This window comes from Neofelis nebulosa, chromosome 1, assembly GCF_028018385.1.
Source record: "Neofelis nebulosa isolate mNeoNeb1 chromosome 1, mNeoNeb1.pri, whole genome shotgun sequence".
NCBI lineage: Eukaryota > Metazoa > Chordata > Mammalia > Carnivora > Felidae > Neofelis > Neofelis nebulosa.
Window position 1 is genome coordinate 44,144,802 of NC_080782.1, and position 13,587 is coordinate 44,158,388.

Sequence of the window (13,587 nt, forward strand, 5' to 3'; positions counted from 1 at the left end):
AAAGAAAAAAGAAAAACAAGTCATAAAAAAAAAATCAGAAAAAGGCTATCGTGAATGGCTGAGTTTCACCATGTCAGAAACCTACATGGTGATATAATTGTCCCAGTAGGCTTGAGGGGAGAGAAGATACGCAAAATGGTTAGAGTGGGGTCAGATCAGACCGGCCTTCGAAGACCAGCTCTGCCATGTGACCCTGAGCCAGGCATTCAACTCAACTGAGTCTCAGTTTACTCATCTGTGAGATGGGAATAATAATAGTGCCTGCCATAGAGGTTTACTGTAAAGAGTAAATAAAAGGCTCGTTAAAGCTCTGGCCATGTACGCGGCACGTGTAATTGGGCAATACATTTAATTGCTGAATAAGTTAAGTGCTCTTAAAAGTGTTTTGCGAGCTGGAAAGTGGCCTACAAGTTACGTGTGACTCATGTATGCTCCAGATACACCTATTTGGGTTTGATAATTTGGCTTTATGAGGAGTTTCAGTTGATGTCTCTCTCTACTCTGACCTGGGGGGAGTTTCTGATCTTGGGAGCCCCTAAGTGCTGCAGACAGAGAACCACCAGGCAGGTGGCTATAAGGAATTACTAATTACCTTCGGCTTGTTGGTTTATAAATACAAAACTCTCCGCATTGTTTGTGTTCATTGTATTTGACTTCTGTTTCAGGATTTTTTTTTTTTTGCATTGAGATTTCAAATATGTAAACGCTGAGTATTGTATGTATGCTTTATTAATGACCGGGGCCACTGCGAACTATTCATTTCAACTATGCTTTTTGCTCTTACTAAATTGTCCCCAAAGAGGCTTACCTAGAACAAATCACCTTTACAAGGTGTGTAAGGGGGAGGCTGGGCAGGAGGAGATACGAAGGAAGGAAGGACATCCTAAGTCTCTTTCATATTTATGGCAGTGTTTAGAGCATGCTGGCATCTTTTATCACTTTTGATCTTGCCAGGTACGGATAGTTAGGGTCAAAGGGTACAGGAACCTGACAAAGTCATCCAGCAGGTTGGCAGAGCTGGGCCTGGACTTACTTAGGAGTTTCCAGTTGGGACTTTCTCATCCTCTCCACCAGCTCTATAGAATCTACGGCAGCAGGTGCAGTGGCTGGAGAAGTGGCCGGTCAACTGGGTCAGTGGTCAAAGGAAACTTAACACAGATGGGGCCTGACACGGGGGTGAGGGAGAAGCAGGATTCTCACCTCTGACTGAGGTGATGGGCGCAGTTCAACAGGATGACCATGCAGTGCACGGTGAGGACCCCAATGCCCAGCAGGCTGATGGGACCCACCTGGAAGGGAAAAAGAAGTGGGGACAGTGAGCCATAGACTGATCATTCCTATAACTGGCCCTCTCCCAGTCTGGGTGTTGGGCCCCTCTCATCATAAAGCTGCCTCTGGGATGCAAGTCCCTGCCTGAACGTCCTTGTGCCCCAGACACTCTAGTTCTTCTAGAACACCTCTTAGCATCACTGCAAAGTGACGGCCCAGTCTCTACTAGGATACTGCCCGTGACTATTCCACCACCTCCACAGACAGCCCATGCTTTTCCTCATCTGCCTTGAGTTCTGCCTTCTAGATCCCTCATTCCTTTTTCACACCCCGGCCCTCACCTCCTCCAAGATACTTGAAGACCAAGGTTCCTCTTATGACTGGGTGCTCTTCCTCCAGCATAGAGTTGTCAACAGGGGCATTAGTGATATTTTCCAGGTGAGCCTTTGTTGTGGAGGCCCTGCTTGCACTGTAGGGTGTTCAGTACGTTACTTGGCCGCTATTCAAGGTGTCAGTAGCACTCTCTCTCCCCATGAGTTGTGACAGCTTAGACACTGTAAATGTCTTGGGGGGTGTATGTGCAAACATGTCCCCAGTCAAGAATCATTGCCCCAGTATGTCTAATTTGTCATTAATCTTTTTATTTTTTTAAAGATTGTATATATTTAAGGTGTACAACATGATGATTTGACATACATCTACATAGCAAAATGACTACTACAGTCAAGCTAATAAAATCTTATTCTCACATAGTTTCTATTTTTTATTTGTGTGATGAGATTAAAAAACAGAGCTAGCTCATTGTTAATTCTAATCTCCCAGATATAATCAGAAGGGCATAAAGAAGGACTCTTTCACCTCCTCTGTGCTGGACACTTGTGCCTTTATAGATATGACCTGATGTAACATTATCACAAAGAAACAAATGAGAGATCAAGAGCACCACTAGATTTCACTAGAATGTAGCCTCCGTATAAGGGAGACTTCCTTTGATCTCGTTTACTTGCACATTCCGAGGACCTAAGAATGCACATAGTAGGTGCCCAATATGCATTTCTTAAATGAATCATGGTCAGAAGTTCTGGTGGGAGTTGGGGGGGGGTGCGGAGAAATAATCTAATGACTCTTGGGAGGCAAAAATCAGAGGATAAAAGAGCTAACAGCAAATACCACACTGACAAAGGCAGTTTGCCTGAGGGCCATGTGGTAATAATACTCTTCAGAAGTTCTAGAACCCTGAGGATTTCAAAGGGGGAGAGTCTCATCTCTGGGTTGGAACTGCGCCAGATTGGAAGTCATATCAGAAGAAGCCAGGGTCTTGATATGCCTTCTTTTGACACGGGGACCACTAACCAGGCCTGGGAGAGAAGGAGGAATTAGCCTCATCTAAAAGGAAATCGTATACTTGGCCAATTCAATAGACATGAATTGGGACTTCCTGTGTTCCTGTCTCTATAGCAGGTTTTGTGAGGAGGTGTAAAAATACATCAGAAAGTTCCTGCCCTCAGAGCTTTCAGGGAAGTGAGGAAGGTAGGTATACTAAAAAATTATATCTCCTCTTTGTGAGTGCTGTAAGGATTCCAGGTGAGGTAGACAGAAGTTCTTGAAAAACACAAGGTGAAGGTGGCATTAATTTTAATAGGAAAAAGTAAAGTTTCACAGAGGAGGCAGATTTCGAAAGGCAGAACCAAGGGAGAAGGAACAGCACAAGCAAAGAGACAGAGGTGGGGTGACACAGGGTGTCAGGGGACTGGTGAAGCCTTCATCATCCTCGTCTTTCAAGCCATGTTCTCACAGCCACTATAATGGTGTGAAACAAGAGCTCAGACTCACGTATCTGCAGGGACCAGGCTACTAAGGTAAATGAGTGAAATGGGCTGGATATAGTTCTAGGGAGTGGGGAGGACTGTGGCAAAGTAGCTTGTGTGCCAGTGTGTGAGGATGGTGGGTCTTTAAGAATAGCTGCGGGGTGGGGGAGTTGTATGAAGCGGTTCAAAAGGTACAAGCCTCCAGTTAGGAGATAAACAGGTACCGGGGATGTAATGTGCAACATGATGACCATAGCTGACACAGGTGTATGGTATGCTTGCTTGAAATTTGCAAAATAGATGACATATAATATATATACATACACATGAAGAGATGATGTTAACTCAACTTATTGGAAGCATTTTTCAGTCTACATATGTGTCATTATGTGGCACACCTTAAACTTGTAGGGTACTCTGTGTCATTTATATCTCAATAAAACTGGGGGGACAAAAAAGAGTAATGGCCTGTCCCCTCCAGCCGCACTCCATTTGACTCCACTGGATTGATGCCAAGAAGCACATTTCCTATTGCAGAGGGTATCCCCAAACTGCCCATTGATAAACAGTGCAAAGACCTTAGGGGCATACTACCTCCCCCACCCAAACAGTGGGTAAACCTAGTTTCCATCACACAGACCCCTCTTACCAATAAGCCGGCATTTTTCATGGCCAGGGGAAGCCCCAGGAGTCCTGTGCCAATGTTGCATTTCAGTAAATGGATCAAAGTTTGCATTCTCCTGTAGGGAAGAGTGGGGAGACAAGAGGGTTAGTGGGTGGGAAAGGTGATCCAAAGCTCAGGCTCCTTCCAGCATCTTCAGCACCTGCCACCCTTTGGGAGGAGGGACAAAACCCGATGAGGTGAACTCTGGAACATCTGATCCAGGGCTGGTGCTAGTTTAGGTGACTCAACACGTACTTAACCCACAATAGGCTCAAAAGAAAAGGTTGACAATTGCTACCATTCTGGATAAGCCCCTAGTACCAGTTTATTCATTAATTCATCTAATGATTTCTTTCAGTTTATTCACTAAAATAATTTTTAAAAAAATTTTTTTAACGTTTATTTATTTTTGAGACACAGAGAGACAGAGCATGAACAGGGGAGGGGCAGAGAGAGAGGGAGACAAAGAATCTGAAGCAGGCTCCAGGCTCCGAGCCATCAGCCCAGAGCCCGACGTGGGGCTTGAACTCATGGACCGCGAGATCGTGATCTGAGTTGAAGTCGGACGCTTAACCGACTGAGCCACCCAGGCGCCCCTAAAATAATTTTTATTGAGACCTACTAGGCCTTGGCATCTAGATGGACAATGAAATAATTAATGATTTTCTTAATTTATAGAGTAATTATTGGTGCCAGTTTATTTATTAATTCATTCACTAGAAAAAAAAAACGTAACTTCTCCTGCTATTTGGAGTATTTACTGGTTCTAGTTCATTCCTTCATCCATTTACTCAACCAATATTCCTGTGAACTGTTCCATGCTCTGCATTGGATGCAATTTAATAACAATTGTTATTGTGCATGCAGAACGTTAACTATGTGTCTTGTAGGGTGCTGGGTACCAGGGTTCTAAATGCTCTCCATGCCTGTGCTGGCAGTTTCTGCTAAAGTACCACCCATTCACTGCGGTGGGGGGGTGGGGGGGGGGTGGAAGGTGGGGCAGGATCATGAGAAGAGAATCAAGAAGGAACTGAAATGAAAAGCTGAGTGCAAGAGCAACGAACTCAGAGGTAAGGAGCACTGATTTCTGAGTTCTAGCTCTGCCATTAACCTATGAAATTTGGTTACTACTTTGGAAAGACCCTTAGCTGCTTACATCTTCTGTTTCTTCATCTGCCAAAAAAGAAAGATAGAGGGGATAATTATTGCCCTGCCTACCTCCCAGGGAAGTGGTAAGAATCAGAAGAGGTAATGACATGATGAATCTTGGAATCATGAAGTGCTTCTAAGATGTGAGGCATCATCACCATCACCACCGCCATCATCACCATTCTCGTCCTCATCAGCGACACTACCACCTTTGGTCTGACGTTATGGTGCCTACCTGCTAGAAGGGCCTCCTTGAAGGGGAAGTAGAGCTGGGTGGATAGAAAACAGGTAAGAAAGGGCTGGTTGAAGCAGGTGAACGTGTCCCTTCCTTGTAGAATATGGTGCCTTGAGGAGGCCTTTGGAGGTACCTCCTTGTGCAGTCTTGGAACTGTCTAGAGGGAGCCTAGCATGGTCACACAGCAAGTCCCTTAGAGTCTGTGCTCATGTCTCTAGGTCTTTGTCTCAGTGGTTAGGGAGTCAGGGCCAGTTCAATACCGACCTGGGAGAGGGTTGGGACCCCCCTCCCCCCGACTTCTTGCGTCTTCATTAGTTCAGTCTATTCACCTGAGGATGGGGGGGGGCACCTGTTATACGTTCACTTCCAAGAGGCCATTTTTATAACCTTTATTTCTTGATAACTGCATTCATTGGAAAATATGTCAAAGCAAAAAGCAAAACAAAACACCACTTTTTATCTTTCATCAATTACTTGATGGTAGTGTCTCCAAAAGATGTGCTCTGTCTCTCCACTTCCTGCCCTCCGTCCTTCCATCTCCCATTTCTTTCCTACGGCAGCATCTTGTCCAAGTTGAATCAGATCTCTTGGAAAAAGTGAGACCAACTTTTGGAGAAACGATGTGCCCTAGCTAACAGCATTCTAGATCAGGGACTTGGGGAGTAAAATACATGTTGGGATTTTTAAAAACATAACTTTATTTTTCCTTGAAAAATGATACATTGCCCTTATAAAAACAAAATAGTGAAATTCCACTAACTGGAAATAACCACTGTTAGTATTTTGGCTAACATTCCTCTGGGCATTTCTGTCTGTTTTGAAATGCACTCAAGTTTACACAAGGAGAGCCGTTATAATACTGTATCTTATATTAATTTTATGAATAGTGAGTCCTTCACACTTTCCACCAACATAGGCTTTCTTCATCACTTGTAATGGCTGTGTATATAGGTATCACATTTTATTTAAATAATCTCCTATTGTTTCCAAACTGTCAATATTATCATTGGTGCTTCAATAAAATTATCATGCACACTTGTGTTATTATCTCATTCGGAAAAATCCCTAGAAGTGGTATTTATCCATCAAAGGATATACTTATTTATATCTACACTTAAAAATACCTAAGTAACACACAGTAGGAAACTCAAAAGGTAAAACAAAAACGAGAACCAAGAAACCTTACATAGTGCATATAAATCTCTCTGCCTCTCAGTTTCCCAATTCTTTTACCCCTAAGGAGCCACTGCAGCCAGTTGTATGTGTGTGTGTGTGTGTGTGTGTGTGTGTGCATGTGTGTACTTCCAAAGGAAGCATATACCAAATAAGTATTTGCATGGTTTATTTTAAATTTATTTATTTAAATTCAAGTTAGTTAACATACAGGGTAGTATTAGTTTCAGGAGTAGCATTTGTATGTTTTATATAAATACGTGTTAGGATTTGACATACAACATTGCTATCGGGAAAGGTCCCAGCTTAATTCTTCCTAAAAGGTCTAGAGGAAAGACATTTCCTGACATCCTTATCAACACTGGGTACGGTCACTTACAACCTCATTATGCCCAAGGTTATTATCTGATCTGATTAGTAGATAAGAGTCTAACTGGCAATAAAGTTCTAAGAAAAAGTTCCATGTGTCTGAGTTTATAGCAGTGAAAGTAAGGACATGGGGCCAGGAGGGTTTATAGGGGAGAGGGAGGGAGAGAATAAATACTAGTGGATGTAGCAAGAGAGGAGAGCAGAGGAGACTGGAAGGGTGAGCAGCCAGCCTACGACAGAAAAGCGTTCCTAGAATCAAGCTCATGCTGGGGATGGCTCCTCTATCTGGGTTCTCGGTGACAACCGGGAAGCACATGTAATACCCAGAGCCGCACGGATCAACCTTCTTAGTTTCTGCTTTCATGTTTCCTCCACGCGTCTCCTGTTCCATGGGGGTACAGGTGTTAGGAAGACAGAAGTGGGCAGATGTGGCCCAGAGCTGTGAAGGCAGCCGCGCTTGACCTCAGATCTAGAAGGGCAGGACAGCCACTTACGATAAGCCGCTGGCTTCCTCAGCAGGATGGACGTTCTCTGCAGTGACATTGCTCTTCCTCTCCAAAAGTGACTTGGACCCATCATCCAAGGAGCTGTGGAAGTCCCTTCCAAGCAGTGACATCTTCAACAAGGTGGGACGGGGGTGGCAGCTCAGGGGAAAGGCCTGTGACAGCCTTGAACCAGCCTCCCATGGGTTTTTCTCCAGAGAAACCAGGCTGCAGGCCCAAGACACTGGTTCCCGTTTCCCGAGGGTGCCTGACCCAGACTGACGCCCAAGTGTGCGGATCAGTGGAGCGCTGGTGGCAGGAGAAGCTGATGTTGACTGGGCCTCACCTGGCTTTGGGGGCACTTATGAGAGTCTCATCTCGGCATGACCCTCAGTGCCCTTCACGATCGGTCGGCCACACGCCAGGACTCCTCCGGGCTTCCGGTCCCTCCCAGTTCAGCCCTTAACGCTATAGGGCAAAGTGAACAGTGTGCCCGGGAGGAGGAAGGCACAGGACTGCAGGTGCCTGGATGTGGGGCCAGGCTCCGCGCCCGTCTACCTCTGCGAGGAGGAGGCCAGAGCTACCTCACAATGGAGGCTGCCCAGCCAATAAGGATGCAGTCCCAGGATGCAGGTGTGGCCCAACCCAGGGCGGGAGTGAAGAGTGGCTCTTCCCGGGCCCCAGTGCTCCCTGCTCAGAATTCCTGTACAGGAAGGGTGTGTGGATTGCGCCTATTTGGAAGGGAGTACAAAAGTAAACTTAAAAAAAATCATTTATTCAATAATATCTGTCTATTAAAATATATCTATTGGGCATCTAAGATATACTAGGCACTGTTCCGCCTGCTGGGAATACATTAGGGTAGAAACATACTACAATCTCTGCCCTCATGGGACTACAGTCTAGCGAGGAGACAGATAATAAATATATCAAGTATGTATTGTTGGTAATAAGTACTATAGAGAAAAGTGATGCAGTAAAGGGGAATGGGAAGGGCTGGCTGGGGGGAGGGTTGCAATTCTTTTTTTTTTTTTTTTTAATAAGTTTAAAAAAATGTTTATTTATTTTGAGAGAGTGTGCATGCGTGAGTGGGGGCGAAAGAGAGGGGGAGAGAGAGAATCCCAAGCAGGTTCTGTGTTGTCAGCACAGAGCCGATATGGGGCTCAAACTGACAAATTGTGGGATCATGACCTGAGCTGAAATCAAGAGTCAGATGCTTAACCAACTGAGCCACCCAGGCACCCTGGGGGGGTTGCAATTCTAGAGTGGGTGGTCAGAGAGAGCCTCACTGAGAAAGTGACACCTGGGTAAAGGGCTGAACGGGATGAGGGAGCACGCCTCATCTATGTCTTGGGTGCGAAACTTAAAGCAGAGGGTAGAGTAAGTACAAAGGTCCTGAGGCAGGAGAGGGCCTGGGTGTTTCGGGAATGGTAGGAAGGCCATGTGGCTGGCTCAGCATGCACAGAGGAGAGGGGAGATGAGTAGAGTGGGCATATGTCTGGTTTGCCCAGGATTGTGTTGGTGTGTGTTTATTGCCTGGACATAATTACCAACAGTGCCTCTTTTCTGGTTTGGATGAGAAATTACACGGTCATACCAGAGATGCACTGAACATAAGTGGAAGTAATGGAAGGGGGTGGAATGGGACGGGCAGGAACTTGTAGGCCACTGTAATGCCTTTAATTTTTACTCTGAGATGAGGAATCATGGAGGGTTTGAGAAGGGAAGTGATGTGACTTGCATTTTAACAGGATCTCTCCAGGCCATTTGTTGGGAGCAGATGGAAGGAGGGCAAGGGCCAAAGCAGGGAGATAATTAGGAGGCCACTGCAATGAGCCCGGTGCTAGTCAACAGTGCAGTTTAGACCAGGGCGGTAGCTAAGGGATGATAAGTGCCTGAAGTCTGGGTACTTTTATTTTTATTTAATTTTTTAAATGTTGATTCATGTTTGAGAGAGAGTGTGAGTGGGGGGAGAGGCAGAGAGAGAGGGAGACAGAGGATCCGAAGTGGGCTCTGCGCTGACAGCAGAGAGCCCGATGCAGGGCTCGACCTCACAAGCCGTGAGATCGTGACCTGAGCTGAAGTTGTGCTCACCCAGCTGAGCCACCCAGGCACCCCAGTCTGTGTACTTTTAGAGGATGTGCTGATGGGTGTGAAGAAGGGGTATAGAAGGGTATAGAAGGAGGGGAAGGGTCAAGAGGACCTCACGAATTTTGACACAACGGGAAGGAAGGAGTTGGGGCACGCAAGCCTTGTCTCGAAGACGCACTTGCGGGCACACCGTACTTGGCTTGTTCATTCGCGATGGTCTAGACAGGCTATGTATGAAGATCATGGCGGCCAGGTGCTGCCCATGGCAACCGGTATGGCCGCAAAATCGACTCTTAGGGCTTCTCCCTTCCTCTGAATGTCGAATGAGACTTCTCCTTCCTCTGATGCGCTAAAGGCTTGTTCTCGCATTGAGAATTCCCTTCCCCTACAGCATGTATTTGCTGCTTTAATACTTCTTAGAGTATGCCTACCCTGTCAGGCACTGCAAGCTAGCAAGGAGCACTTTCAAGGAGTCTGCGCTTCAGTGGAAAGTAGGGAGATGACACTAAACCAGAAAACTAGACCGTGAGAGGTTATAACAAAAGCCATGCTCATTTTAAAGCAAGCAAAACACAACTCAAAACTACCAAAAGAAGACAGAATCACCGCCACCATCCAGGGAAGACAACTGTGAGCTCTTGGATGTGCTTCGTTCACGCACACTTGCGTGAGCACTTGCACACAGCTCACCACCAACTTAATGTGTAATAAAAAAAAAACAAACCCTGTGATACACGTAACGTCGAATTGACCCTCTTAACCATTTTTAAGTGTGCAGTTCAGTAATGCTAAATGATCCCCAGCCTTGTGCAACCGATCTCCAACCCTCTTTTCTTCTTGCAGAACGGAACGTCTGTACCCATTCAACAGCTGCCTGTTCCACCCACCAGCCCACCCCCGCCCTTCTGGGTTTTTATGAGTCTGACTACTCCCGGTACCTCATAAAACTGACACAATGCATCATTTGTCTTTTGGTGACTGGCTTGTTTCACTGGACACATTTTTGCTCTCTTTCATTTTGACCACCACCATTTGCGCCTTCTCTTGGGCCCTACAAAGGTGTTGTGCACAACTGTGTGAGTCCTAAACCCAACTGTCACTGCATGCTTGATCACCTACAAGTCACTTCATATCTCTAAGTCTGTTTCTTTACCTGAAAATAGGGACAATGACAGTACATACCTCATAGGGTGGTTGTAAGGATTAGGGAGATTATCCCATGTAAAACACAGTAAGCGCTCAGTGAGGGAAGGAAGAAAGGGTTTTCTATGATTCTTGATTCAAGCACAAGCTCTGAAACTTAAAAGAATCAGTCGGGATGAGGAGAGGGTGGAGAGCCTGTGTGTGTGTGTGTGTGTGTGTGCAAACCAGTACCAACAAACAAACAAAAAAACCCCTTAATATCCTCACACTCAGACACAGTTCTAATACTTGGTATTTTTTAGTGTTGCCGACAATGACTAACGAGTCTCACTAGCTTACTTTGATCAGTTACATCTATGTTACTAAATTTTTTTCTTTAAAAACATTTTTTTTAACATTTATTTATTTTTGAGAGACAGAGACAGAGCATGAGCAGGGGAGGGCAGAGAGAGGAAGACACAGAATCTAGAAGCAGATTCCAGGCACTGAGCTGTCAGCACCGAGCCTGACGTGAGGCTTGAACTCACAAATCGCAAGATCATGACCTAGGTTGAAGTTGGACACTTAACCGACCGAGCCACCCAGGCGCCCCTAAATTTTTTTTTCTTTGCAAAGTTGAGCTTTAGCCAGATTAGCCTAAGTGATAAGATTAGCCTGAGCATCTTCCACTGTAGGGGCTTGTGCCTGGACAAGGAGTGTGACAGTTTTTTAATAACAGGACAATCTTAAACTTAGCAAGGTTGGTTGGGGTGATGGTGGAATATGGTGGGAGAGGCGAGCTCAGAGAGAGGAAGAACGCTTTGCCGCAGCTCTGAGCCAGTCAGTGGGAGAACTTTGGGTCTGCTGATGAAACAGAGAAGTACAGGGTGGAAGTGATGAGCCAGCTCCCTGGCCAGGTAGGTTTTGTACCATTGCATAGGCTAAGGGTGTGCTGCCTCCCAACAGGAACTCTGCAGACAGACTATGGGATGTGGGTGTGGCCTGCTGGCCCTCCTCCCACCTGAGCAAGGCTAGTGCTCATGAAGTACCTTCTTGAAGTCTAGCAGATAGAAAGTAACACACAAAAGGAGCAGACCAGGATTTAGGAATTAGGGCAGACACTCCCCCAATATCTTCCCTAGGCCATATAGGGAGGATCACGGTTGAAAAGAAGCAAGAAAGGGTCTTTCAAACACGGTCTTAAAATGGAGACTGAAACAAGCATGGGTCATTCCCATAAATTACAGGAAGTCCAATGGGAAACTCTCTTCCTTGGGACTATAGATCTGCCTCTAATATCTACTCAGTTATTTGGGGGCACTTTCCCAGTTTTAGTAATTTTAGGGATGAAGGAGCAAACGCTACCTGGAAGGTTGAGCTGGTGTTTCAGGTTGGCTGGCTCTTGCTGTCAGCCGAGCACTGACATGAGAAAAGGCCCAGGACTGTCAACGAAGCAGGTTGGAGTGGAAGGAGGGCAAGGTTCAGTGTCAGGAGACCCAAGTTTTACTCAAAATCCAGTTTAATGGCACCACCTGTGGAAAGCCATACTTTGTCCTCAAGAGCAGTTAGTGTCCCTCTGCCCTTATAAGGGCCCGTTATGGTATCGACTTAGGTGATTACCTATAATTCTTCCCCCCTTGCCTCCCCACCGGTGAATAGTAAACTAGCTTTTTTGAGGGCAGGGATGCTTTCTCACTCATTGGTATATCTCCTTTAGGGTATCAGTTAACTTTTGCTGCATAAAAACTCCCACTTCTTATGGCTTAAAACCACATTTATTATTTCTCACAATTCTGTGGATCAATCATCTGGGCAATTCTTACGACTTGGGTCAGCTTGACTGGAGCTGGATGTAGTCTAGGAGGCTTCCCTCATGTGTCAGAAGTTGGCGGGCTGGTTGATCTGAGGGATGGGCTCAACTGGGATGATTCGTTTCTGTGCAACATGGCTTCTCATCCTCCAGTAGGCTAGCTCAGGCTTCTTCCACTGGTGGATCCTCACCCCATAGCGTAGGGAGAAATGAAAGTCCTGATGCACAAGCCATCACCAAATCTCTGCTTGCATCACATTTACTGATGTTCAACGGGCCCAAATAAGTCACAAGGGCAAGACCAGATTCAAGGAGTAGAGACATGGATTTCACCTCTTGATGGGAGGAGCTGCAAAGTCACATTGTCAAGAGGAATCTGTGGCCATTTTTGCAACCTACTATAAGAACCTTGAACTATGCTTGACACACCGTAGGGAGAATGCTTGTTGCAAGAGTTAAGAGGTAAATAATGCCAAATACTGTAATGGCATTATCCACTCCCCTACCCCATGCCATTGGCACATCAACTTCCATGCCTCCTACTTACTGATGAGATCTTTCACCTGGGCCAAAACTTTATCCAGTGGTTTAGAAAGTTTATTGCCCTGGACTTAAATATGATGGCTCCTTTCTGAGAGTTGCAGCTCACGTTGGACCTCTTTGCCCTACCCATTTTGACACAGGAGCCATGCATACCTTGTTGGATTATAGGTTCTGTCCCCTAGTCTTTGCTCATTGAACAGATCTGGAAAAGGGGAAACCCTTGGTCTACCAGATCAGGGTCAGCCTTAGCCAGCTGCACGTCCTTCTGCCAGTTGCTGTCACTTGGTTTCCCCCTGGTGGCTTCTTCGTGCCTAGCACCACTCAAGGCGACGTGAATTGCCCAAAAGTTGGATGGAATCAAGAGCCTTCCATGGGAGAGCTCTCGACTTAATGGAAAGCTAGAGATGGAAATAAAAGGAATAACAAAACCAAATTTTTAAATTACCATCTAGACCTTGTAGCCAGTGAGTCCTTGCTTGTTTCACCATGACTTGGCCCAGAACAAGGATAAAGCAGTAAAATAAAGATAGTGCATATAAAAGATATCCACATCAGTAAAAGTCAGGCGCTGGTGGGTACGGGACAGTGCCATGCTCACTGAATAAAAACAGTAGAGTTGGAAAAGGTGAGAGGGTCTCCCGAGAGGATCAGCTCGTCCAGGGCCTGGTAGGTTCCTGCCACAAAGCCTGCAAAGCCCAGGATGCTGATCAGGGCGTCCTTGGCGATGGTGAGGGGGCTCATGCCCTCCGAGTAGTAGGTGGTGATCTCCAGGAGGGGCGGGATGATGAGGGCCAGGGCGCTGCTGCTCACGGACCCCACCAGGGAGAGGACCAGGTCCAGGCGGGGGACGAGGATGGCCAAGGTGCCTGCAG

General features: G+C 46.1%; 2 protein-coding genes and 1 long non-coding RNA gene across 9 annotated transcripts in view; 1 reads left to right on the top strand and 2 right to left on the bottom strand.

The window, feature by feature from the left end:
• Positions 1–9,567, bottom strand: part of SLC36A3 (solute carrier family 36 member 3) — a 28,500-nt gene extending 18,933 nt beyond the window's left edge. For 2 of the 4 annotated variants that reach the window (XM_058720606.1, XM_058720623.1), the window contains exons 1-3: positions 7,162–7,283; positions 3,727–3,817; positions 1,201–1,289 (exon numbers count right to left, since the gene is read on the bottom strand). In XM_058720606.1, the coding sequence (XP_058576589.1) occupies positions 1,201–1,289; positions 3,727–3,817; positions 7,162–7,283 (302 nt within the window). Of the gene's footprint in view, positions 1–1,200; positions 1,290–3,726; positions 3,818–7,161; positions 7,284–7,495 lie in introns of those variants that run through there. The other 2 variants (XM_058720598.1, XM_058720616.1) reach the window with 2 other exon arrangements.
• Positions 2,382–7,222, top strand: LOC131506724 (uncharacterized). 3 transcript variants are annotated; one of them, XR_009259114.1, is made up of 4 exons: positions 2,382–2,799; positions 4,632–4,690; positions 4,967–5,178; positions 7,069–7,222. It is a non-coding gene; the product is annotated as an uncharacterized LOC131506724 (long non-coding RNA). The 3 variants fall into 3 exon arrangements; XR_009259113.1 differs by having other exon boundaries at positions 2,382–4,690; XR_009259112.1 differs by lacking the exon at positions 4,632–4,690.
• A 2,457-nt stretch (positions 9,568–12,024) lies between the features above and the next one.
• SLC36A2 (solute carrier family 36 member 2) overlaps positions 12,025–13,587 on the bottom strand; it is a 28,542-nt gene continuing 26,979 nt past the window's right edge. Inside the window, exon 11 of one of the 2 annotated variants that reach the window (XM_058720680.1) lies at positions 12,025–13,581. In XM_058720680.1, the coding sequence (XP_058576663.1) occupies positions 13,310–13,581 (272 nt within the window). In that variant the 3' untranslated portion in view covers positions 12,025–13,309. The remainder of the gene's footprint in view (positions 13,582–13,587) is intronic. The other variant, XM_058720670.1, reaches the window with a different exon arrangement.